We start from the raw sequence: 25,283 nt of genomic DNA, 5'->3' as shown, positions 1-25,283 counted from the left end.
TACAGATAACATAGTAACACACCTGAAGGTTAATCCACCACCACACCTAGGCAAGAGTCAAGGTAAATGACTTCCCTCCAATATCTCAAACTATTTCATAAATTTTAGTCCCGCTAATTGGGTAAAATCAGGTCCCCAGTGTGAGTAGCAGCTGTCAAACTTGGGCCTTTTCTAACAACTCATGGTGTCTGCGCACTAATTCTCCATTTTACTCCATTAACTTCATCAACAGAAGGCCGGTGGTGTTCTTGTGGAATGACTGGCCGTATGTTGGACGGGCAGCAGCCCGTGTTAAACGTGGTTAATGGGTATTCCCAACGCCAATTAATGTATACGTCCGTTAAATGGTTACCAAACCGGGTAAAACCACGATAAACCACCCCAAAACACCATAACTCTGACTAAAAGACTGTCAAAATCCTACGTCTCTTCAGTCAGAAACTTGGTCTTTCACCGGTAAGGACATGAGAAACCGACTAAAACAAGTAAAAACCTTCCTAAATGCAGCTGCTCCCCTTTTTCAGTCTTAAACTCTAAAGTCCTTTCTTCAGACATTCCTTACCATCGCGAACGTCGTCCGTAACACATACTGCTATTTAGAGTTTTATTATTTGCTAAGGTTTTTACCCCCATTTAGGTTTGATCTTATGTAAATAATGTTTGCAGTGCTTTTTTATGTTCAACTTATATGCTTACTGCATCGTTTTAATTTCGTACCAATAGTAATGTACTCTCACACACTACTACGAGAGACAGTGTGCTAAGAACACAACACAAGCACAATCAAACACACAACCATCACCACAAAAAGACAAGAGGGAGAGTTACAAGAGGAGGACAATAAACAGAGCAGAGAGAGGGACACAAAGGACAGACTAGCAATCAAAGTGGACCACACAAGATTTAAAGGACTAACAAAAGTGGACAGCGGAAGACAGAGAGGCACGAGTAGTCGCCAGTGGGGCGGGACTAACAGGGGTGGACACAGGAACGAATGGGAGCACCAAATTTAAGGGGACAGAGGGTCACAGTCATAGCTAAAACAGGAGAACGGTGTCAGTCCAGATACGGAGAGAAGCACGAGAAGACTTCAGGATTCCTGCATAAACCCTGATACATTAAATAATTAGGGCTGTCAAACGATGTAACAATTTTAATCAGATTAATCACAGCTTAAAAATGTATTAATCAGATTAATCACCATTCTAACTATGTCCAAAATATGCCATTTCTTTATGTATATTGTTGTGGGAATGGAAAGATAAATTAAAGAAGGCGGATATATCCATTTCACATACAGTATGTATGTATGTTTATTATAACATTGTTCTGTGTGTCAAAATGAAAGACAGCCCACACACCTATCAATCATCAAACCGTGGGGTCTTATTTCATTACGTGTTGATTTCTATCAACACGTAATGTTGTATCGATGTATATAGAGATGCACTACAGCAAAAGTATTCTCCGTCGGGACTTCCTGCAACAACACCACGCCGTTATCTTGATTCTGATTGGCCAGAAGACATTATCAAAGATGTTCTATTAAGAAGACGATCACCACGTGACACAAGTTTTCAAAACCGTTTCTAGTCTTTGGTATTTCCAGACAAGTGGCTACTGAAATCAATCTTACTAACTGCTGTCTGTGCAATTTACTCCGCACGAGTTGGCGGACTTTACTTTGCTTACTTTAACATCATTTTTCATGGTGGGGCTAAGCAATTTCTTGGTATGGGTGTACCCTACCCCAGCCATACCCTGGCGCTGCCACTGGTGGGATGTATGGGGCGGGCCATTCTGCACATGCGTTAAATGCATTAAATATTTTAACGCAATTAATAAAAAAAATTAATTACCGCCGTTAATGCGATAATTTTGACAGCATTAATATATATATAAAATTTCGACCACTTTTTGCTTAATATTATCACCATTTATCCATATATATATTTATGTATCCAAACCATTTTTCCTTTACTTTTAGCTTTCAATTTCAAGAGTTTATCCATTCCATGTTAGCTATTTATTGGAACTACTTTTCATGCATGTGGGAGAGGAACTCCTTCTGGAGGGATTTTAGCCCCTGCAGACCATTTACATGCACACTAATCTAAATACCACACTACAGGTAAGGAAAAACCCCAAAGCACAATAGGGCTTCTTTAAATATATATTCAAAGTAATAGAGATTGAGTGTATGGCAGCGCTGTTCGATTGAATAACTACAGATTTGACACTTTTAGCATTTAGATACTCCACAATCCAACCATGTACCCCCGGTTGGGAAGTCAAAGTAGAAGCATCTAAATCTATATATTTGTAATGAAGGACACTTTCAGTGATCAATCATAAGTCTAACAATTCATCCTCTTCCTCCAAGAAGCCACAATCCTGGAGAGTCATGGGATAGACGTCCAGAGTCCGGGGGGGCACTCCAACAGCGACGACGTTGACGGAAACGACTTATCAGAGCAGGTAGAGCGTGATAATGGATCCCCAAAGTACAAAATACAACCAGATTTATGATCCAGACAGTAGTTAACAACTGATTCAAGAGAAAGAGGTCACTTGTTTTACAGCTCCATCGTGTCATTTTTTGTTGTACAAAGTCAGATTATTCCTTATTCATTTATATATGTATTCCTCTGTTTTGATGGATTTGCCACTTGCTAACCACCCACATCCACCCCAAGGCTCATTCTAGTGATCATTCATTCAGTCATTAGTTATACGTGATCATGCATTTCACATCTTTATACCGGTAACTTAGCTGATGAGTTGCCCTGTCTTTGGTTGAAGTTGTTTTTAATATGTAAAGGTTGTCTGGATCCTGTTCTCAAATTTTCTCAAAGAAGAGAAACCTAAAAAAAAATGTGACTGCAGTTTTCCTACGTTTAAACTCCCCGAAATATAAAAAGCACGTTTATTTTTGTGAGGAATTATAGCTTAAAATGGTTGGCCAAAGGCATATTAATTAACACAAGCTTGCCCTTCTTCTCATTTGTAATGGTAACCATTTGAGAACGACGTCATTCAGAATATTACGAATGGTTCCTTTAATGAACTTGGGTTTTTAAGATCTAAACAGAGCTAAATTTGTTCTTTTTTTTTCTTTCCCTCCAGGCATTTGACCTGCCCTATTTTGACAAGAGACCTCTCAGCCGACCTTTTGGCCTTTACCGCCTGGAGCCCACCTCGCCAACACAGGTACCTCCAAAACAATCTGGTTCTCTTTAACCTTGGTTTAAATGTTTTCAGTTATGCTAACCTCTTTTGATTAGCATTTAAGAAATGATGCTGAATATCCTAGTGATGGCAGTAATAGGGAGCACTGCTCTCAAGTGTATTCCAAAAAGAGGGTGGGGGAAACTCACAGTCAAATCCCACAGAGGGTTAGAGCTGTCCCTCTCCCACAATTCGTCTCTGATTTTCTTTAAAGGCCTGACATGCCCAGTTACAGTTGCTAAGCTGCACTTTGGGGGAGGGACTTAGTAGAGAACAGTTGGTCAGGAAAATGAGCTTTATGTACAAAAGTATAATTCCTGCTTTCTGTTAAATCTGTTCACCACTGACCTTGGTCTTACTGTCCCCCCCCCCCTCGTATCAGGAGGACGGCGCGGCGCACATCGAGCACCAGGACCCCATCTCTCTGGCTGTGGAGATGGCTGCTGTCAACCACACCATCCTGGCCCTGTCCAGAACCGGGGGGGTCCCAAACGACATCAAGACTGAGTCCCTGGAGGACGAATGAACTGCACAGGAAACGGAACGGAGGAAGTGGAAGAGAAATGATAGTCAAAGAAAGGAGGAGAAAAAACAGGGAGATAAAAAAAGAAAAAAGACCAAAATAATGCTACTTAGTAAATCTGGATCAGTCCCTCCCTCTCAGCTTCCCACCTACAACAAAGTCAGTGTAAACAGTAATCCCCCCTCCCTACCCCATATATTGACACAGCTGGTGAGAATGGGTCTCTTAAAGTGTTCCACGGAAAGAAGATAAAGGGGGGGGGGGCCCAAGCCTTCAACCCCTAAATCGGTGGCCCTCGTCTGGGATTGTACCTCCCTCCCCCCCTCACAGGATACCTCTCCTCTTTACTCCCCCGTGCTTCCCTCTCCAGCCTGGTCGTCTGAGCCGATCCTCACCCTATATCACCTCAGCGTCAACCTCAAGAAAAAAAAAATGGTGTACTATATATATAATATATATGGTTCTCAGTCACACTCTACCTACCTGCGTAACCCTCAAATGATCCTCTTCATTGTGCAGTTCATGGGAAGAGCGACCTCCAGCAGCTGTCTGGGGAAAGATGGAGGGTGAGAGTTTCCTCCCCTCCTCTGGAAGGATAATCAGAAGCAGACAGTCGCTGTCTTATATCCTCATTTCTTAGTGGAGTGGCTTTTTACATGAGCCGCTGTTGGATGAAAACCTCTAAAAAGAAGTAGCCTTATTTTCATACAGGAAACTACACCTTTACTTTTTGCAGTATACACCTCGTTTTTTTCCTGAAACTACCACAAACTTTTTAGTATGCATACAAAATGTAAAGGTTTATATCCAACAGCAGCAGTGGTTTCTCTCACCTGCATTTATTTGGCAACAGGATATACAATCATTTAGCCTCCCAGTGACACTACTGTTCAGTGCTCGAGGCTATGATCATTATTTTAGGGTCAATGTGATAATCAAGCAATGGTAAGCTATCTAATAAGGGGAACTGTGCTTTGTTTTCATCCATGCCAAAGGAAAAGATGCTTGGAGCTAAAAGCTTAAAGGTTAAGCTACTGTAAGACCAATCTAAAATGGTGTTCATCCAAAGCAATTTCTGCTAACTCCTCTGGCGTACATAGGTTGTTTCATAGCTCGGTGAAGCCTCTGGAGCTAGCGCTACGCGGTTCTGACACTACAGCAGGCCTGTGTCGGGAAAGAAAGGTATTAGCAGCCACACATATAATGATAAAATACCCCTAAGCTATTTACTACTTGTTCTGTGAAGCTGCCTCTTTATTATAGCAGAAAGAATGTGCTTTCAGAGGATTTTTTAAAAATATCCAATTAGACTAAATCCTCACTGGAAATGGTTTAGAATATCAGAAGAGGCCATTTAAGTTTGTATTAAAGGTAGGGTAGGTAGGAATGGAGAAACCAGCTCGAGTGCGCTAGAATTTGAAAGTAAACAACTGAAAAAAATCTGCCCCTTCCTTCAGACTTCCTTACAGAGCCCCTCCTCCAACACACACGAACGCGCACATGACCAATGAGGGCATGAGATAAGTTTGTGCACGAGATGGAAGGCTGACAGGCAGGTTGGCCATCCAATCATCTGCCCCAGATAGTTGGATATGCTTTTTACAGCGCCACGGCTTCCACAGATGAAATATTTGTATATATTTATTGTCAAAGCATTTATTGTATTCATTGCTATCGGGATGTTAAGAGCATTCCATGGAATATAACAAAAAGTGTTTCTGAAGTGAATTACCTACCCTACCTTTAATCTATATAGCCTCAACGGCAAAAGCACCACTTCAAGGGAAGATAATCAAAGATGTATAAAGTGGTTGTATTGGAAATACATTTTCCACTTTTTTGCTCCGGGTTGAAGTTTTCCAAAACCATCAATGAACCAAGATAATCATAATGTAATAAGCAGAGACTAAATGTTGACTTTCTTAAGGCTAATGTTTCTTGGTGCTCACTTAATGTCAAGTTTAAGCTCTTTTTTAAAGTCAAAGACTGATATCTGATGAAATGAAACGATTAAAATAATAGGTTGAGCAGAATTAAATGTGATGATTGATACTGCCCTCATGTCTGTACGCTAAACATGAAACTGAAGCCAGTAGACCCTTAGCTTAATTTAGCCTAGCATGAAGGCTGCTCAAATGTGCTATAGCTAGCAGTCTTCATGCTAGGATAAGCTGAACATCACTGCTAGGCTAGGCTAAAGCTCATGATTTCACCCAGTTGATTTTGTCTTACTAAAGCCATACAAAAATATAAGTCAAAACAAGTTGTGGTGTTACAGATGGGTACACACGGAAGCAACTTTTGATACTTTTACTGGAGATATAACGAGTGTTTAAAGAAAGATATGGTCGCTTTTGAACAGAGCCAAGTTAGCCAGTTTCTTTGCTAGACTAAGCTAAATTATCTAAAGATAGATAGATTAGCTTTCTCTATTTAGCGTCATATTTAGCGTACAGCCGAGAGTGCTCGTTTGTTTCTGCTATCGCCCAGCCAGTTTTTAACAAGGTAAATGTCAATCTGTTTGTTTAAAGGAACCCATGCCTTAGTGGTGGTTTTGGAGAACTGGGGAAATATTCTACTTTGCGGGATTAAACTAAGCAGTTAGCTAGTTATACGCTCGTGTAATATTATGTTTAAATCCAATATGGACGTTAATTATTTTAAATAATCTAGTATCTGGATCCTGCTTGCAGAATATCTCCCAGCCCTGGGCTGTAGTCTAGTAAAGCTCTATTTAAATTATCGCTTCTCTATGTACGAAGCAGCGATTACAGTGACTTGGTACTAGGAACTGTGTTTCAAAAAGAAAGGGTTGAAAGACAAACACAATATGTATTTATACTCGTTTTTTATGGTAATGTTGAAAAAAAGAATGACATATGTTTTAAATTGAAACATGCTGATATTGCTAAGCTCATCATGCATTTTAATTTCTCCTGAATAATGTTTTCCATAATCATTTAAATGTTTTATCTTGTATCATCCCTTATTTGACTGAACAACAGTCTCCCTGTTTGTGTCTGAGCTAGTAAGCTATTTTGTGAAAGATGACAAACGATGCACCTTATTTAAAAAAAGAATCGCCGTTAATGAAAGTTCAAATGTAACCTTCCCTTCCATGAGCCTTCCTTTTAAAATGTCAAATGTCCGATACATTAATATGGGGCTGATTTGAAAAATATGTCTTTACAGCTGCTCCACACCTTGTACTAAATCACAGTTTGTGCTGTTTTCACTTGAAATCAACGCCACACCAAACTCCATTGGAAAATGTAGTGTTTTAATCTTTCTCTGGCAAAGTGTGATTAATACAAATTAGAGAAATACATTTCAAATGAATGTTTTAGGTTATCCAAAACGTCTATGAAATGTGCTTCCAATAACTAAATTGCGTTGCCCTCACCATTTCACATAAAGCGTTATCATTGAGACATGACCATGTTGTCGCAGGCGATTGGGATTGCATAAACGCTAAATGGGGAGTACAATATAGGTTTGTACACAATGCACTACAAATAAATATGTCCTGTAGATCTAAGTGATACTCAAATTAATGGTGAAATGGTTGTTCGAAAAATCAAAGGACAGGCTTACATGCGGACAGATATTGCTTCCCTTTTTTTTTCTCATGGCACAATAAAATACAACTGTGTTTGAGTTATGCGATTCAGCAAAATGTGTTCCAAATATTTGGAATCACTACCAAAAACTAGATTTTGACTAGAAAAGTGCACAAAGTACAGTATGCTGGGTGTGTCTATGCTCTACCACTGCTGTCATTTATTGCTAGATTGAATACAAACCACAATTGTCTTAACTTGAAACTCTGGACAAGAACTGTCCCTAATTCCTAGATCAATATTCTAAACTGAAGCAGTTGTTGATCGATTGCAAACCTCTAAGAGGAGTCAATGATGGCCCATAAAGTACAGTTCTCAAAGATGGTTAAGTCCTTTAACTTAAAGAGGTAATTGAATACATGTAGTCATAAATTAGCACAAAATATGATGCTGATGGCTGCAGTAGCATGTGAGATTAGCTGCAGAAAATCATACAAACACCCGAATGGTAAAGCCTGCAGATAGTAGGTAAGCTGGTACTGTATCTGGACTCTTTAATTAAGCTTTTTCTCTATGGAGTTTGGTGTGACACTCTCCCCATATGAATAATATTGAGTGTCTGAAATAAGTTGTGTGTGGAAGGAAAAGACTACAGAGTGCATTTAGAGATTATTCTCTCACTATAAGACACTTTTCAATGAGTTGCCTTAGTGTTTGAGAGATGCCATGGCCTAATTAGCGAGTACAAGTTGTAATCCAGCAGTATTTTATGTGAGCGTTCAAGCCTGACAGAAATGTTTATGGGACGGAAGAAAGAACCCTCAGGTGCTTAGGAAGATTGTGCTTTTCCATGAGAAAAATGGAAGCAGATGAATCTTTAATTACATACTGAAATCTGAAAGGGGCTTTCCCCAACCCAATGTCCTGTGTTCTCCGGTGGTAGTGCTTTTACTTTGAAAGGGTCTCCTCATGGTGTCGGGGTCAACACTTCTACATGTCCCTCTGTGTTCCCAGTGAAACACCACCCACCTCATCCCAGTAGAGCTCTGCTAAGGACTGAATGCTGTTGTATCAAGCTCAAATCTAGTTATGTTCAGAATTACTGTATTGCCCATTTCAGAATTTAGTGCCTTTTTTGGACAGTAGACTGTTCTGTAATTAAGATGTAGTATATATACATTTTTTTGTACAGTTTCTTTGTTCATTTTTTTAACTTGTGTTTATTTTAGTATGATATATATATATATATAATGTACAAGAGAATAAAGCTATATCAATGAGACTTTCTATGTGTTGCTATCTGATTAGGTACAATAGGTTCATCACACATTGGTTGATAAGGGCAGAATTAAGTTTATTCAACAATATAAAAGAGAATTTCGCTTTTAGCATCAGTTGTATGTCTTCATTTTTAAATAAATAATCTTTCAGGCATAATATAAAATATTGTACTTACCCAAAACAATTAATACTCTGCGTTCAACAAAATCCCTCAAGTATTCCCATACACACATTGTAATTAAAAACGTACTAGTCTAAAATAAATCCCCAAAAACTGGCACACATCTCCAAAATGAAGCCACTTTCATTCGATCTTGACACACTTAGAAAAAAAATGATTAACATTGTTGCACATTTTCAGTAGAATTGTTTAAAAGGCAGTGCAAGTATTCTTTGTTCTAAAACAGTAGAAATACACATTCAAGAGCTGTAATAAGCTCTGGTTTGACAATTTCCAACCTATCAGCACTGGTGATTTAACACTAAGGCACATAGGCATCATAGTAGTCATAATATTTCAAGGCACAATAATTAAAAAAAGAAAAACCAATAGGTATAAAACCATGTGCAACACTTTGAAGTCTATCCAAACATGCAGCTGCATAATGAGTCTTGAACAGTAGAAATGTGAGCACATGAAGAAGTAGTGTTACCTGGAGTCTTACAGTGTACAGTAATCAAGTGAACTTTGGATACATTTAACCATATTTGCAATGCCAGGCATGTGGCAAAACATGGAATGGAAAACTGCTGATTCTGAGCTGGGACTAAGATTAATCCATTCAAGTGAGACAGCCACGATTACAAATTATTATAATTGCATAGAAAAGGTTGTTACTGGAATCTACATACCTAAAAACATTCAAATTGTCTGATAAAATATATCCATTTAACCATAAAACAAGTCCATTGGCTAGGATAATCTTTCAATAGATGAACCATTAAAATCTGATGAGGGGTCACATGCCAACACTTAAACAACCATCTGCTGCATGTGGGGGTCCAGCATCGAGCCGTTCGGCAGGTTTAGAACCTCCTAAGTGTTCCACGACTTGCGGTTCTCTCCCCTGCTGCGGCCGGCTGATGCCACCCCCCCTTCACCTTTAGCCAACACGGTGAGGGCTGCCAGGTTTGGGCTGGATCCGGACAGGTTGGCACTGCGGCGCTTCTGTTGTTTGTGGCGGCGCTTGCCGGCACCCCGGTTGACCCTGTGCGGCCTAACCAGCACGCCGTAACCAGGGTTACAGTGGAAGTAGTGTTTGCCGCCCACTGAACCGTCATTTTTTCCTGGAGAATGAGAGAAAAAGGCTTGTTGGGGATTCTAAGTGGTGATGGTGGCTACATTTCAACTTTGCGTTATGGAACGGCTCTACCGATTTCATTTTGGCTTTCCAATAGAAAAAGTTGTCAATAGTAACCGTTACTTTATTTGTATCACCTTGGTTGCGACTCCAAAAGTGCTGACAAGATAATGGAGAGTTAAATTCTGCAAATTGATCAAGAGGTCCCTAGCACAAAAAACTAGAAAACCGTCATTTTTAAATAGCCAATATACCATCAATATCAGCCTTATTTTTTTTGTATTCACCTAATTGAGACTAAAAACATGGCCGCCGGCGAACTACGCGAAGCAAAGTGCGAGCATACACTTTAGCATAGTCAGCTGATCCTTTCCACTATACGCAGTGGATAACGAAATAGAGAATCAGACCTGCTACAAAATGTGGTCGACTCAATCTGAGCAATACCAGGCAGTGGAAACACCGCGTAAGTATAATACATGTATAGATTTCAATAAGGTCATTTACAATGATCCAGAAAGAAACAAGTTGGGTGCTGTTCTACTCACCTGCCGGTACCTCCAGTTCCACTCCCACCCAGGTTCCCACTGCAAAATCTGTGGGTCCAAGGTAGCGCACGGTGCCGTTCTTATTGTTCCCCACGGTCACAAACTCCCCTTCTTTCAACCAGTCAGGAAGAACTGCCGTTGCATCTCCTTCCTCGGAGTCTGAGATGATTTCCAGGGTTTCCATGGGCACAGAGAGGTTTAGTCCTGCTCCGAGGCTGCTGGCCCGGTCCATCTGCCCAAGCTGATCCTCCTCCTCTCCCACAATACGCTGAAAGGACTTGAGGTCTGAAGATTTCACCTTCTTGATCTTGAAGGGGTTTGCAACAGCGGTATCAGGTTTGGAAGGCTGAACGTTAGACAGAGAATCTGCTGAGGAAGTTTTATTGGACGCATCGACAGGTTCTTCCTCTTGGACGTCATCTGTGGTTGAGGAAGAAGTTGGGACAGAGCTGTCTTTTAGGTTTGAGGCCTCAGTGGTGGCTTGTTCTTGGGATGAGGCCGAAAACAAATCTTCTGATAAGGCAGGAGCTGGAACCGGGACTTCTAGAACAGCTGGGACCAGGTATTCGGTTGGATCTTGGACACTGTCGCAGGTCGTTTGGTCTTGGACGGCTGGTTCAGACGGACCCTTTTTTGCAGATTGTTGTATTTCATGCTGGGGTGACAGTTCTTGGGAGGATGCAAGAAGAACCAAATCTACTGATGAGGCAGGAACTGGAACCAGGACTTCTGACACAGCTGGGACCAGGATTTTGCTTGGATCTTGGACACTGTTGCAGGTTGTTTGGTCTTGGACGGCTGGTTCAGACGGACCCTTTTTTGAAGATTGTTGTGTTTCATGGTGGGGTGACAGTTCTTGGGATGAAGCAAGAAGAACCAAATCTTCTGATGGGGCAGAAACTGAAACCAGGACTTCTGACACAGCTGGGACCAGTTTTGGGGTTGGATCTTCAGAAGTGTCGCAGATTGTTTGGTCTTGAACAATTGTTTCAGACTGAGCTTCTGGTGCAGATAGTTGTGTTTCATGGTGGAGTGACTGTTCAGCTTCTGTCTCGTCGGTTGTAGCTAACTCGAGTTCTTCTGTTGAAGGAGGTTCTGGTTTTGGGTCTTCCGTTTCTGGAATTTCTGTCTGTTTTGTTTCATTCTCTTCTACTAGCATTGAATCTTCAAGTGGCTCAAAATGGTCTAATTGTTCTGATGCAACATTATCAACTGTTGACTCTTGTAATAAGTGTGATTCTGCAACTGAATCAGACTCATTTTGCTCCTGGACCGATGGAGACTCATTTGGTTCTTGTTGACTCAGGTTTGAATCTGACGGAGTAACGTATGGTTTGGACGGTGGCGAGTCAGGCCTCTCTTGAGCTGCCTCATAGTCCAACACCAGAAATGACTCCTGAGGCTCTGATTGATCCTTACGAAAGATTGACTCAGGGTAAGGGTTGTAATGTGTCACTCCGTTCTCTTCATCCTCTTCATCTGGCAGCGCCTCCATGACGTCAGAGGGAGGCAGGTCCCAGCTCAGGGTGTAGACATCTGCTAGCGTTGCTGTAGACATGCTTGTTGAAATGTAACCGCTCGATGATTCGCTGGTCGGGCTGGGGAGGGAGTCTTCTGTCTCCGGGAGGATTGGCGGTGGGAGGGGCTTGGATCTGGGGCTCTCTGTTTGGAGGTCAGGAATGATTGCCTCAATGGGAACCTAAGGGAAACCATGAGTTTAATAAAATCAACTTCCCATCGATTGAATCTCACAAACACAATGTAGAATTTATTGAAATCCTAAAGACATAATAATTAGAATGCAATAAATAATAATGTAGCCGTATAATATTCATTGTAAATGTTAAGTCTAAAAAACAGCCAGGTTGGTGTTGTTTCTGTAGGATCCATTCTTGAAAGAGATCGATGCAGAGGAATATGGTTGAGAAAAGTGTTTCTATGGAGGCCCATAGTGGACTTTTAACAACATAATTTAACCTTGAAAATAGAACTGCAAATCTTCCACAAATGTTCCACATAATTGTGTTCTTTGAGTAAACATAAAAGGCAGTAATCCAAATTGTCATTTTAACAACTAGTATTCTATGACCATATTCAAATGAAAACAGAGAAGCTATTATTTTTCAAAGTATCCTGTATAGTGGATAATATTCAAGTGTCGTTTCAATCTTAAAAATGTAATTGCAATACAAACAAAGTACTGGTTTGAAAAGGAATTGTCCAACAGCTTTTTATATTTTCATTTTAATAGGGCAGGGGTGTCCAAACGATGGCCCGGGGTCCAAATGCGGCCCAATTTCACCGCATAAAATCACATAAAAACCCTGCATGTTTAATCGCATAATCAAGGATTTTAGCCTGCATAATCAAGGATTTTTGCCCGCGTTTTTCTGGAGGGTCTAAATAGGGTCATAGAAAGCACATACAAATATTTGAAAAGGAACATTGATTGCTATTGCCTCACCCTGCATCTAATGTACATACAGATATAACACCATCTGGGGTTGTAGAACTTACCGGCTGCTGGTGTTTGCTCATGCCCTCTTCAACACTGGCTGACTGCACCAGGATGCGAGGCAAACTCTGCGTCAGGAAGGGAATAAAAGATGTTCAGTGAATGTCATTTTAAATTAAGCAATGTTAAATCTGTAAATCAGTGCAGAAAGCTTGTCAAGTAGACTTCAAGATGTAATCATGAGCAAGTCAGTGTCATTTGAGTCCGCTTCCGCCTGGAGATTAGATATGAATACAAGCCTAACCTGTTCATTATTATACAGTGTGCATCAAGTGGTGATTAGCTGCTGCGAGGGAATTACAAAGCTTCAGCATGGAGACAGAAGCAGAGTCTGTGGGGTAAAAACTCATCTGTGATTGTAAAGAGAGGACAGATCAGTAGGCTGAACATGGTGCTGTACTGCCTTCTCTGGACACCTCACAGAGAACTAACTAGGCCACTTAACCATCTGTGACAATATAAGACTGCACATGTGTGTTTATATGACGAATTATCAGAAGAGAACATTCATATTGAATTTATTGTTGGGATCGACAATCAAGATGTTGATATGAGGCTCAAAGTAAGTATTTGTTCATCAGATGACTCAGACAGACAATCATGATAAACTGGTAAAACAATCAGGATAATAGCAGCTTAATTATAATTGCTCCCACAATCATTTATTCCTATTCAGTATTCTAGTAACATCTTTAACTTGATTACATTTTTTTATTTGATCTGTTTGCTTTTTACAATTTTCTCCAGTTTTTGAAGAGGTTTATACATTTTTTAATAATGAAGGATTGTTAATAAATCAAGACAATTGTTCCAACTCTCATGATCAAAATGTAAGAGGTTTGATTTGGGTCTATTGTACTTTGATGAGGACCACCTACATGGACAACATGTCTACCATCAGAGAGCATGTCAAACACAGCTATCCTATCCCTCTCTGGATCAGGACAGAACACCTGCAAGGTAACAACACATCAGGTGCACAACAAAGGCTGCCTCTTGCATAGTCATTGTTAAATGGACGTCACATTGTGTTTGTATTAAAAAAGATTAAAAAGGATCATGAAATGAAGACACTTGAAACTTGACACTTGTGTATCAGTCATATTTGAAGTAAAGGGACAGTTGACCCCAACACCTTTTCATGTAGTGTACAGGAGAAGGAGACTCCCACAGGCTGGGATTTGCCTGGGAACTGCAAAGGCAGTTGGCTCGCAGCTGGCTCGGAGAAGGAATTCTAGGTAGATGCAACTGTATAAAGCATGTGGTCGTTGTGCTGCAAAGGAAGGATGCATTGTATGGATACTGGTAAATGGGTACTACTAAAACATTCATCTTTTAAGGTCGTATAATTAACATTGGTACGGTGATAATTAAATATTAACATACCATTCAATTTGTATTCTGTTATTTTGATTTACATTCGTTTTTATTTGTCGTTTAGTTATTTTACTTTGTATCTTTTAGCGTCAGTTAATACTCACTTATTTTACTTATTAAATAATTGTCCTTTCTTTTGTTGTGAAAGGATTGTGTTTTGATTGTATTGGTGAAGGGTTAATGAATCTATATGGCACTCAGTTTGTGGTGTTTAAAGTCCCAACACAAACCATCCAGATCCATTATATCAGGTTGAAGGAGAACATCGATTGGCTGATAACACTCTGCAACTCAAAAGGATTTAGAGTCGTTTTGGGGCGTGTCCAAGTCAGTTTTCAAGTCTTTTTAAAGCAAGCCTCAAGTTCTCGAGGGCAAGTCACATTACAATTTCTTATAAACAATCTATCCACTTTAGTGATTGTTTTTTAGCCACAGTTACAATCAACCACTCTTCCAATTGACACACACCTCAACAGCCTGCTATTATTTGCATAACTCCAGGCTTTTGTTTCCGTGTTGACCTTTCTAAACATCTGTGGCAGGCATGTCGGAGTGGAGCAGTAATTAGAGCGATGGCCTCAAACGCTGCACCAACAAGCCCCGGAGGTTTCCATCCCCACCACACACCACGGCACATGATCTCCATGATGAGCCCCCCCTCCTCCGCTCACGGTGCTAATCAGTCCAATCAGAGGCTGTAGTGTTTGGCTGCCATGAAAAGCTGCAGACTCCCGGGTCTCGATGGCACATGATTGGAGATCAGTGAATGCAGAGGTGGTGAAGGGGGGGGGGTGGGTTCACCTGCTCCTAATTAACCCTCCTCTACACACACTATGCTGCTGTTGTCTCGGTAGGGGCTGTTTGTGAAGCGTCTGCTCTGATCACAAACATTAAACAGCACATCAATCAACATCGTTTGTAGCGTATGTGATGATGCTTTCAGTTGTAACCCCCCGGGGGGCTGCAGTAATGTGTGTGTGTGTCAGGAATCAGAATGACCGATAGGATTATTCCTAAATCAAAGCCTGGATTAGTTTAGGTTAATACAGTGGTTCTTAAACTTTTTCTGTCAGGCCCCCCCTTTGGAGAAAAAAAAAAGTCGGGCCCCCCAACACAAATAGTCACGTAATGGGCCAAGTTAACATGTATTAAAATACATCAATATGAACGTGAGCATTCCTTTGCTAGAACAGTGATAATAAAACAATGCTCCATAAGTCTGTGTGGTCAAAAAATAAATACATAATACAATTGTCCTTTGCTAGAACAATAAGTTATAATGCTTTGCCACTTTGCAATCTGTGCAAAAAAATGAAAAGAAAGAAAATGCTGATATTTGGCCAAAAAGTGTGTTTTATCATTAGTGGCTGCAATGAGCCTTTTTGCACTGCACATTTCTTCAGAACGGGGTTGCAGGCTCAGTGGAGGCGCCAGAGATTTATTTTGGGGTGCTGTGGTGTAGCTTGACGTTTCATAGAGGGTGCTCAAACATTTAGGGTTTCCCATTAATGTACCGGGGGCTACAGTGGAACTTTCTACTGCAACAATCCCCACGCATATACACAGTGTACTCGCGACTGTTACAATGAAGGCTCGATAATCAGCTCACGGCATATAGGTGTAAGCAGGGGTAAAGTGCTATTTTTATAGGTGGTGTGTGGACCTCACATAGGGGGGTCCGGGGGCAGGGTCCGGGGGCATGTTTAATCTTTTTTAAATATTGAAGTTAAAAGCATCAATCTGGTGCACTTTGAGAGCAAAATGAAGAGATCTATGGATACATCTGTCAACACCCATTTGAAACAGAACTGTAAACAGATTTACTTTTTCTTTATGGATATTTTGCAAATCACCCTTTTAAACGTTATTCTGGTTTTACTGTCATATAGTATTTCATACCTGTTTTTTATTTATTCTCTTATTTTTTTATAACTATAATGATCATATAAACTTGTGCCTCGGAAATAATTGTTTACATTAATGGTGACCAAAACCGAAGTTTGAGACCCAATGAGATAACACTGAGAGAGTCCTTTAGCTCACTGAGCCTCTCAGTCTGACAGGAGAGGACTCTCCTCCACTTTGTTGTTGAAAAAACTCCTTATATCCGTTAGCGTAGCTCGCTAGCACCAGAAGCTAACAACAACGATCTCCGGTACCGGTGCGCTCTCTCTCTCTCTCACACAAAATGGCTCGTTCCACACACACACAGAGCCGAGCTTGAATGAAACACAGAGACCCAGACGTACTTGTACTAGGGCTGCTCAATTAATCATATTTTAAATCGCAATTACGATTATGGCTTGCAACGATTACGAAAACAACGTAATCGAAATAAAACAATTATTTTTGTATTACTTTTTTTTCTTATTTTTTTTTCTTATTGTTTTTTCAGTTGAATTATAATTAAAGTTCAGGGTAATCAACTGTTAAAAACATACTGTTCAAAAAAAAATTCGCCAATAAATCGATGTTTCCAAAGTCAATGGATAATCGTTTTTAATTATCGCAATATCAATTATTGACCCAAATAATCGAGATTATGATTTTTGCCATAATCGAGCAGCCCTAACTTGTACTGTATCATATTATTTTCGAATCAATAATTTTTCTAGTTATGATTCTTTTTTTTCAAAACCATTTTTCCTCCTGGTCTCTCGCGGCCCCCCCTGTCATGCCTCACTTTGAGAAACACTGGGTTAAGTCTTCTTATTTACAGTCTATGACTGTCACATGGATAGATAAAGGAAGTCTTTCCAGCCAACAGTAATAACTCTGTATGATAACTCACCTCCGATTGGCCGAGAACTCAATGCTCCATAGTTTCTCTTTTGTTAACTGGGCTTAAAACTTCAATGTACATTTTACATTTATATCTAATTTAATATGCCTTTCAATTGTGTTTTATTTGTCAGATAGTCATATTTTTATATTCATGGTCAACTTTTATATTTCCACTCTTCGGTTTTCCATTTTGAGATGTTTATATTGTATAATTGTTTATTTTCAACTCTTTTTTTAATGTATTTCTATTAAGTGCAATACTTTGTTTTACATGCTGCTGCAACAACAAAAACATTTCCCAATTTGGGATTAATAAAGTACATCTTATCTTTAAGATTCTTTCAAACTTATTCAAAGTCAAACAACTGATAATGTTATTTTGTAAGAACTGATGATGCCAACATGTGTTTTGTTTCAACTGTTCAATTGCCTGCATATAAGAAGAGCACAAAAAGATTGGTTTGGTTTATCACATTTCCAATTTCTGAAAACAACTGAGCACTTACTGTAAGACACTTTATCTGTTCATTATGTGTTTCCATCTATATAAGCTCTGTTTCCATGGAAACAGAAGAAATAGGACTAGCTGCTGATGGGTAAAGAGGATATTTAGATTCAGACAGCGAGCAGAATACCCAGGTTTGAATGTGAAGGAGTGTACCTGCTGATGGACAGCCGTCTGCTCTTTACCAGCTGCTCTGCCACCAGGAAGCAGGGACTTCAGCAGCTTTGGAACAGCCTTCACTGGAGAGAGATAAGACTCAGCAAAGCCTGGATGCACTGATGAAGAGGAAAAGGTTGCAGGTGCAGAAATTGAGAAAACAAGGGCGGAAAAAGGCAGAACAGCAGGAACAGATGATGCTTTTTGAGGCAAAAAGGATTGACACGGAGTGCCAAAAAGAGATTCACAGTAGAAAGACAGATAAAGTCGCCCACCGGCTAAAGTAAAAACAGCTGATGACATCAAAAAAGAGAAGGAATCCAATAGGAGATAAAGGTGTTATCAGTACCTGTGTCTGGGTTCAGGGTCTGGGATATGGAGCTGGGCAGAGTGCGTCTGGATGGAGGCGGGACATAGGAGAGGTCCTGGTGGCTCTCCCAGCCCTGCAGACCCAGAGGAGGACACGCATGAGGCTTAAAGAGCACCTCAGAAAACTGTGACCTTAAGCAGCCTCCATTTGGGAATGCAATAATAACACACAGCATTTATTTCCACCATTCATCCATTAGATCTTGCTTTATCTTCTTACCTAACAATTCTAATCATTTTGTGTATCTGTATGATTATTATTATTTTGTTTTGTTTCTCATTGTAAAGCGTCCTTGGGTTTTGTGAAAGGCGCTATCAAAATTGAAATTATTATTATTATTTTTTATCCATTACTTTTAGCAAGCTGTTAAAACAATTATTCCATTATTATTAGCTAACTAATTCAACTATTTATACATTTCTTTTAGCTAACTATTTGAACAATTGTTTCATCACTTTAAGCAAACAATGTAAACAGTTTATTCATTACTTTTAGCTTACCATTTTAATCATTTTTCACATTACTTTTAGCTTACTGTTATTATTATTAATAATAATAAGGGAGAATTTCTTGTAAATAAGAAATAAAAAACAATTAAAACCAAAGTGGAAGACTGAGAAATGATACATACACTGGTAGAAAAGAGAAGATTAGTAGACAGGATGCATGCCTCTCACCTTAAAGTCATTGAGCCTATGAGTGGAGGAGTAGAGATCCAGACTGCTGGCTGACAGCTGGTTAAAGGGTTAGAGCCAGGGCGGTGGTGAGCGTTTGGTTAGACAGGTTAACACCAGGGAACATGAAGAAACAAAACCAGAAGCCCAGAATACAAAGAAGCCTACAATAATTAACTCTACTGTATGTTAGCAGTACTACAAAAGCTGTGAGTTCATGGAAGTGATGTTAGAAGAAATATGGCCACAGAACTACAGAGAAATCTTAGAGGATAGTCAAATGTTAGTTGGGTCAATAAAGAAGAAAACCTGAAGTCTCTTACTCGGTGGATGTTTGGAGAGCTCAGGCAGCGTCTGGGAGCTTTCCCTCGGACTGCCAGCTGTTCCTTTACAGCCACCTCCTACACACACACAAAAACAAGAAACATGTGTTTGTTAAAAACACTATGCCTGAGCTTTTGGATGCTTTAAATGCATTTAAATTCATTTGATCTATTTGTTTCCATTTTCCAAGAAAACTGCTTCAACTAATAACATCTTCCAAAATAACATAAAGTGCAAAAAGGAAATGGAAATGTAATGTGCCGACGCTTCAGAGAAACATCAATCACAGCAATATAGTTCAACTGGTCCGACATTAAGGTGTTCTGGGTGATGTAAATGATGCCAAATACCAGGTGATTTACTGTTTGGAGATCTACAGTATGTCAAAATACAACGACAAATTAGCATGAAGTGTATTTCCTACCTGTCTGAGTCTGTCCAGAGTCAGGACGTTCTCCACAGCCAGGACGCTGCGCAGATACTTCTCTATGGCCGCCTCACTGTCAGCTGATTGGTCGTCCTCGGTGCTGGCAGCAAGCCGGGCCAACATCTCTCTGTCCTCTGGACCATGGATGTCCTGTGGGGAGAGGGTACACTCAGGGTACTATTCAGTGTGGTTAAGGGGAAAGTTTGAGTGGTTTTGTAGGAGGTATTTTTCAGTAGTCAGTTTAAAGAGTGTACAGTTGGTGAAGGTCATAACGCCCCAAGTTTGGCGGAAAGTAAAAGGACAGGGGTCTGAAAAACCATCAGTAGGACTTTAAATAATGCTATATTGTTTCCCAACTTACATACATTAACACAAACAAACTAATCGAGGCAACTGTTTACCTGCAACTCCTGCATTAGCATTCATGTTAGCTTCCTGGCTCTTGGGGGCGTTCCAACAGCCATCTACTGGACCTCCTATAGTCCCACTTAAAAATATCTAAATTGTCCCTCTAAAGCAGGGGTCGGCAACAGGTGGCCCACGGGCCATTGGCGGCTCGCCAGCAAATTATTATGAGAATAATAATAATATTTTCTATTTTTTACAATATTGGACCGACAGTCACACATATAGGCTATAATGTCTGAATAGAGAATCTACCTATACCTGAATAATGCTTATTGTACTTTTATCCATGTTGAGAGTGAATGACACAGCACAGGCACAATCTGCGGGGTGCACTGACGCTGATAGTGGATAAATAAGTAAGTGGACAGCGCGTGGTGCTGAAATAGCCAACAAGCGGTGTGTGGTTTGAAAAAAATAACACCAGCTCACTAAATCATTCAAACGTAATGTTTACTTAGGATATCAAAACATTGACAACAACATCGGAGAAACCGCTTGATCATGGAGGGCGAGGGGTGGCGGTGCATATGCTGCCACCCCAGCTTGCAACCCAGTTGGTAGCTTTGTTTTGAAAGAAAAGTTTTGGCTCATTGGACATTTATGAGAGTGCAAGGGAATGCAGCACAAGACGCAAGCCTTGTAACCCCTCCCTGGTGCGAGCATGGAAAAGTGATTGACGGCGATTTCATTTGAACGGGACGGTGCAAAACGAGAAGCAATTTAAAAGATAAGTCTGTTAAAATACAGATGATAGCCCTGGCTTTTAACATGGGACTGAAATGGGGCTAGAGAGGACGAATCTCCCTTTGGGCAGGTCTAGCCAGAGGCTCTGGCCTTTGATTATGTTCTGGCCCGCCATCTAGTGGCTCAGAAAAAAAACTTGCCGACCCCTGCTCTAAAGCCTCACCATACCAGGGTTTTATTTATTTATACCATCCTGAAATATTTAGCGTCCCTTCAAATGTGTTCCTGTTCATCTGCAAAGACCACAGAACGTAGACAACCAGCATTAAGTATTTAATAATGCTGTGTAAAAAGAGAAGATAAAGGCCCACATTCATGAATGATGCTATTGAAACATATTGAAACACAACATCCAACCTGTCAGATCATTTGCATGTCCTATGCAGAATACACTTTAAAAAAACGATAGATGCACAGTAAGCACAGCCTACTCGAGGCTAATTTCTGGACAAAAAAAGAGCGTCAACACACATTGATCCGGTACTTACCCCTGGGATGTTAGAAACTATTTCAAACGTGACTCCACAGCCGGGGATGGCGCTGCGCTGAGACATCCTCTTCAGCAGACTCTGAGCGAAACCCTGCCACACAAACACCAAAACACATGTCCCTGAATGATTTGGTTTAGCGATCAAGTGATTATTTGAGAAGGAAATGTCATTGTGTCCGACTGCTTCTACCCATCATGCCTCGGGGCCACCCACCTGTCTTCCGGTGACGTTGACACAGATGCGTTTCCTGAGCACCAGCTGCATGTGGGCGGGGTGGCTGAGCTGCACCACCGTGCTGACCGTCAGGTACACCCTCTGATCGACCGGCGCCACGCGGCTCAGCTGGGGACACTCGTGCACCGTCGAGTCCCAGGAGGCCTCCACCTTCACCTGATGACGTCACAGAGCAGGGGACAGTGAATGGCTAAAATAGTCCCTACATGTACTATCTAGGTGGCACATTTGGGATTTGTAGAAACAGTGTGTCTTTAAGAGATGAAAACCCATCTCCTTACCTCTGGATCAAAGTGTTTAACAATATGGAGGTCAAAGAAGTCGTCCTCCTCCTCCCCACTGAGGAGGGCATCCAGCCCCCCGGCCAACGGAGCAGATAGACTAGACTGGAAATCATCAGCTGCAGGCGAAGACGAAAGCCAGTTATTAAGACTTCAGAGGAGTCGGCTAAATCATGAGCAGATAAGACAGAGAGGAAGGACATACCGCTGAGATCCAGGAACAGGACAGGAATGTGTGTTTCCATCCCAGAAACAGGAACCCTGTGGAGGAGCAGCACAGTCAGCATAATGACTCAACAACTAAGACACAGACGGGCTCACAGCGATCTCTACTTATACCTAATTGAGTGGTATTTGCTTAAGGACAGCTGTTTTGTAATCAAATGGATCTAGTGAGTAGAAAACAGTGGTGATTTTGGTGGTCATTATAAGCTGTCATTTTAGCAGTTACAGTATATTGGGGATTCACAAAGTTGTCAAGACCACTTCAGTGTATGGAAGTAAAGGGTACCTGCTTACATTTGACTAGAGAATGATTACATACGTTTTATTATAAAAATGTACTTAAAAATCCAAATTAAAAGTTCATAATTCCACAAATTGGCCACTTTGCTAGTGTTATATTATGACATATATATATATATATATTATGATTGCATTTGAATATTATTGCTGGGCAAAGAGGAGCACGTTTGAACAATTTTACATCGTTTTTTTCACTTTAACCGCAACCATTTATCCTTTCTTTTATATTTGCCATCTTTTTTGGTGTAAAAAAGTACAATATTCACCTAAGAAATGTTGTGGAGTCAAAGTATAGAGCACCATAACATGTTAATAAAGTAAAGCATATTTGAACTAAAAATATTCTTGTGTTATAATAGGAGCTGGTTCATTTCCAACAACTCTTTTTGTGTTTGTAAAGGGTGAATAGGAAGCATTGGTTTTAAATCAAGCCTTTCATTAATAGATCAAATAAACTATTGATTTCCCTTCAGACTCACCTCTCCACCGGCGCTCCGGGGATGCCGCTGCCGGCCGACGGCACCAGGACAGCGTTGCGTTCTTCGGTGAGCGTCAGACGACACTCCAGCAGCTGAGACTCCCTCTCAACATCATCCTCCGACTTATCTACACAGACACACACACGAAATGTAAAATACAAATCATAAAATAAAAACACTATTGTTGCACCACCTTTTAAACTACAATAAAAACTATAATACGGTGATAAATGATGGTTCATTATTATCATCTGTTCTTCTTTGATATGAGTACGATGTTCTGTTGTCCAATAAAATAGATTCCGTGCAAAAAGGTTTACAAAATATTAGCTGTAAGAAAAAGCGTTTGTAATTGTAATAAAATGTCTCCCACAATGGGTCCAATAGCAGTCATGTTACTTCTTAAAATAGTAGCGCACTTCAGCCTCTTGTGGCCACAATTAGTATTACAACAACCAAAATCAGATCAGACTTTTTAAATAGATCACCAGATCTTCCGTCACTTGTCTCTCAGGGCTTCCATAGAGTTCCTGAAGGTCCTGACAGTTTTCTTTTTCAATTTCTTTAGACTGTGTATGTGTTTCACAGCTGTACCTGGTTTGGAAACTATCTTCTGCAGCTGCTGGTCCAGATACTCCTGTCTCTGAGTGAGCGTCACCAGCCACTGTTCCCTCAACCTCTCCAGATCTGCCTCCTACACACACACAGGTAGAGGTGCATTTTGACGTCAGCTGATTACACCGCATTTTATTCCATTATAAGCAAACCATCATGCATCTACGTCATTTTACAGACCTGGTAGCTGTCCATCTCTTCATCCCCACCCTGAAGAATACAGACACAAGTCAATCATGAAAACTGAAGAGCAAAGTCATGATATTTCCATAAAATCCCTTGTTTTACATATTTTTGAACTAATACTGATGATTCCTCCTCACCCAATGTGATTCACTGCCTCTGGAGACCCGGGTCTGTCGGATCTTGACGTCTCCGATGGACACAGAGAGGATGGAGGCGGCGATGAGGGGCATGGTGCCAGATTCTGGTACTGGACGCACCTCCACTTGGACCCGGCGAGACTGGCCCTGTAGGAACAGGTTCACATGATAGGATAGTTATTGTCACATATATACATTTAATACTGTGTGTAAAATGTACAAAACCACAAAGACCAATTCCAGGATACCTGTCTGAGCTGGAAGACCCCCCCCGTGTGGACGTCTTTAGCGGGGAGAACCTCCACAGGGGTGAACTGTCCGGCCTCATTCAGCTCCATCAGCTGCACCCACAGCTCCAGGTGGCGGGTCGCCTCGCTCCACCTGCAGAGCACGGACACAGATCAAAGCTTAGCTGAATTCACTTTAAAAGGTCTGACAGTACACATTGGCGCTTCTGTGCATAGGCTATTCTGCCATTAGAGGGTAAAGCATGTCATTACTAACACACTGTGAGATAATATGAGACTAATGTAGGAGCCACATGGAAGGGTTTGTATTTTGAATGTTTATTTATCATATTTTCCACCCATTATTAGCTTCAAAATTCACAAGTGGGGTGTTGCTTTATGCAGGGCCGCCCCTCCCTACAGGCCAATCACGCAGGCTGCATGGGGCCCCGCCTTGCGCAGGGGCCCCGCCCAGAGGGCCTCAGCTGCTGTGCGCAGTTCTCCGCTCAGTTCTCCGTGCACCCCCCGCGAGAGTGAGATTGAGAGATGACAAGGGGAGCACGTCTGTAACCCGACACCGTTGCAATGAATCATCATCTGACCAATCACAGCTTTGATACGGCCACTAGTGCAGGTGAAGAGATGTCGGTGAAAAGACAGTTTCAGTCCGGCGCAAGCAAGAGGGAAACAAAACAAAACATGAAGAAACTAGAGTATCACTCGAAGGTGGGTTATTGTATGAGTCAAATGTACAACTTGCGAATGTTGTATAAGTCAAATTGCCAATTGCCATATTAAAACACCAGCTGCAATTCAGGTCATGAAGAAGGCAGTCTCTGCATAGCATATAGGCTAATGGAGATGCAGTTATTTCCAGCATTCTTTATTTACCATTCATTCAAATATTGTATGCCTTTTATCTGCTAATGTACAGGAGGAAGAGTGACAAACTGTCTGTCTAGTTGGCTTACATAACAGTTAAAGTTTACAGCCTAAAACTTATGCAGACGTAAGGACCGTTATGATTGGAGTTTTTTATTTTTATATAATTACGTCCTTATTTGATGATGATTATTTATTAGTATTAGTAAGTTATATCATTTATAATACATGAAGAATCAATATGTCCTCAACATTATACAGTTACTGTTTTGCTAGGAATACTGTACAGTTTTCGACTATAAACGAATTTCAGACATAAGTTTACAATCAGCGGCAGACAGTCGTCTACATAGTTCTTCGACTGAGTGTGCGTAAAGATAGTCATATAGAGACACAAACACCAACTGTACTACTACTGAAATCCTCAAATTTCCCCTCCTCCGACTCGTAGTGGTACTTTACACGTTAAACTGTATTTTACTTATTTTCCCCTTTTACAGG

The 25,283-nt window shown here is 40.7% G+C and overlaps 1 protein-coding gene and 1 long non-coding RNA gene across 2 annotated transcripts in view; one reads left to right on the top strand and one right to left on the bottom strand.

Moving 5' to 3' along the window:
- Positions 1–2,022: 2,022 nt before the first annotated feature.
- LOC104941224 (uncharacterized) lies at positions 2,023–3,828 on the top strand. Its single transcript, XR_797877.1, has 3 exons — positions 2,023–2,478; positions 3,127–3,210; positions 3,611–3,828. It is a non-coding gene; the product is annotated as an uncharacterized lncRNA (long non-coding RNA).
- Positions 3,829–8,650: 4,822 nt separating this feature from the next.
- The window catches only part of LOC104941233 (kinesin-like protein KIF13B), a 36,533-nt gene continuing 19,900 nt past the window's right edge, over positions 8,651–25,283 (bottom strand). The window contains exons 9-26 of the mRNA XM_010766298.1: positions 23,922–24,054; positions 23,674–23,820; positions 23,531–23,560; positions 23,330–23,429; positions 22,736–22,862; positions 21,937–21,992; positions 21,732–21,850; positions 21,430–21,606; positions 21,214–21,306; positions 19,571–19,723; positions 19,146–19,223; positions 18,826–18,882; positions 18,128–18,221; positions 17,779–17,897; positions 13,835–13,909; positions 12,959–13,024; positions 10,442–12,140; positions 8,651–9,879 (exon numbers count right to left, since the gene is read on the bottom strand). Coding sequence (XP_010764600.1) covers positions 9,629–9,879; positions 10,442–12,140; positions 12,959–13,024; positions 13,835–13,909; positions 17,779–17,897; positions 18,128–18,221; positions 18,826–18,882; positions 19,146–19,223; positions 19,571–19,723; positions 21,214–21,306; positions 21,430–21,606; positions 21,732–21,850; positions 21,937–21,992; positions 22,736–22,862; positions 23,330–23,429; positions 23,531–23,560; positions 23,674–23,820; positions 23,922–24,054 — 3,574 coding nt within the window. The 3' untranslated portion in view covers positions 8,651–9,628. The remainder of the gene's footprint in view (positions 9,880–10,441; positions 12,141–12,958; positions 13,025–13,834; positions 13,910–17,778; positions 17,898–18,127; positions 18,222–18,825; positions 18,883–19,145; positions 19,224–19,570; positions 19,724–21,213; positions 21,307–21,429; positions 21,607–21,731; positions 21,851–21,936; positions 21,993–22,735; positions 22,863–23,329; positions 23,430–23,530; positions 23,561–23,673; positions 23,821–23,921; positions 24,055–25,283) is intronic.

This window comes from Notothenia coriiceps, unplaced genomic scaffold (assembly GCF_000735185.1).
Source record: "Notothenia coriiceps isolate Sejong01 unplaced genomic scaffold, NC01 NC01_scaffold00003275, whole genome shotgun sequence".
Taxonomy (NCBI): domain Eukaryota; kingdom Metazoa; phylum Chordata; class Actinopteri; order Perciformes; family Nototheniidae; genus Notothenia; species Notothenia coriiceps.
The sequence above is the reverse complement of the archived record's forward strand: the minus strand, read 5'-3'. Positions and strand labels throughout refer to the sequence as shown.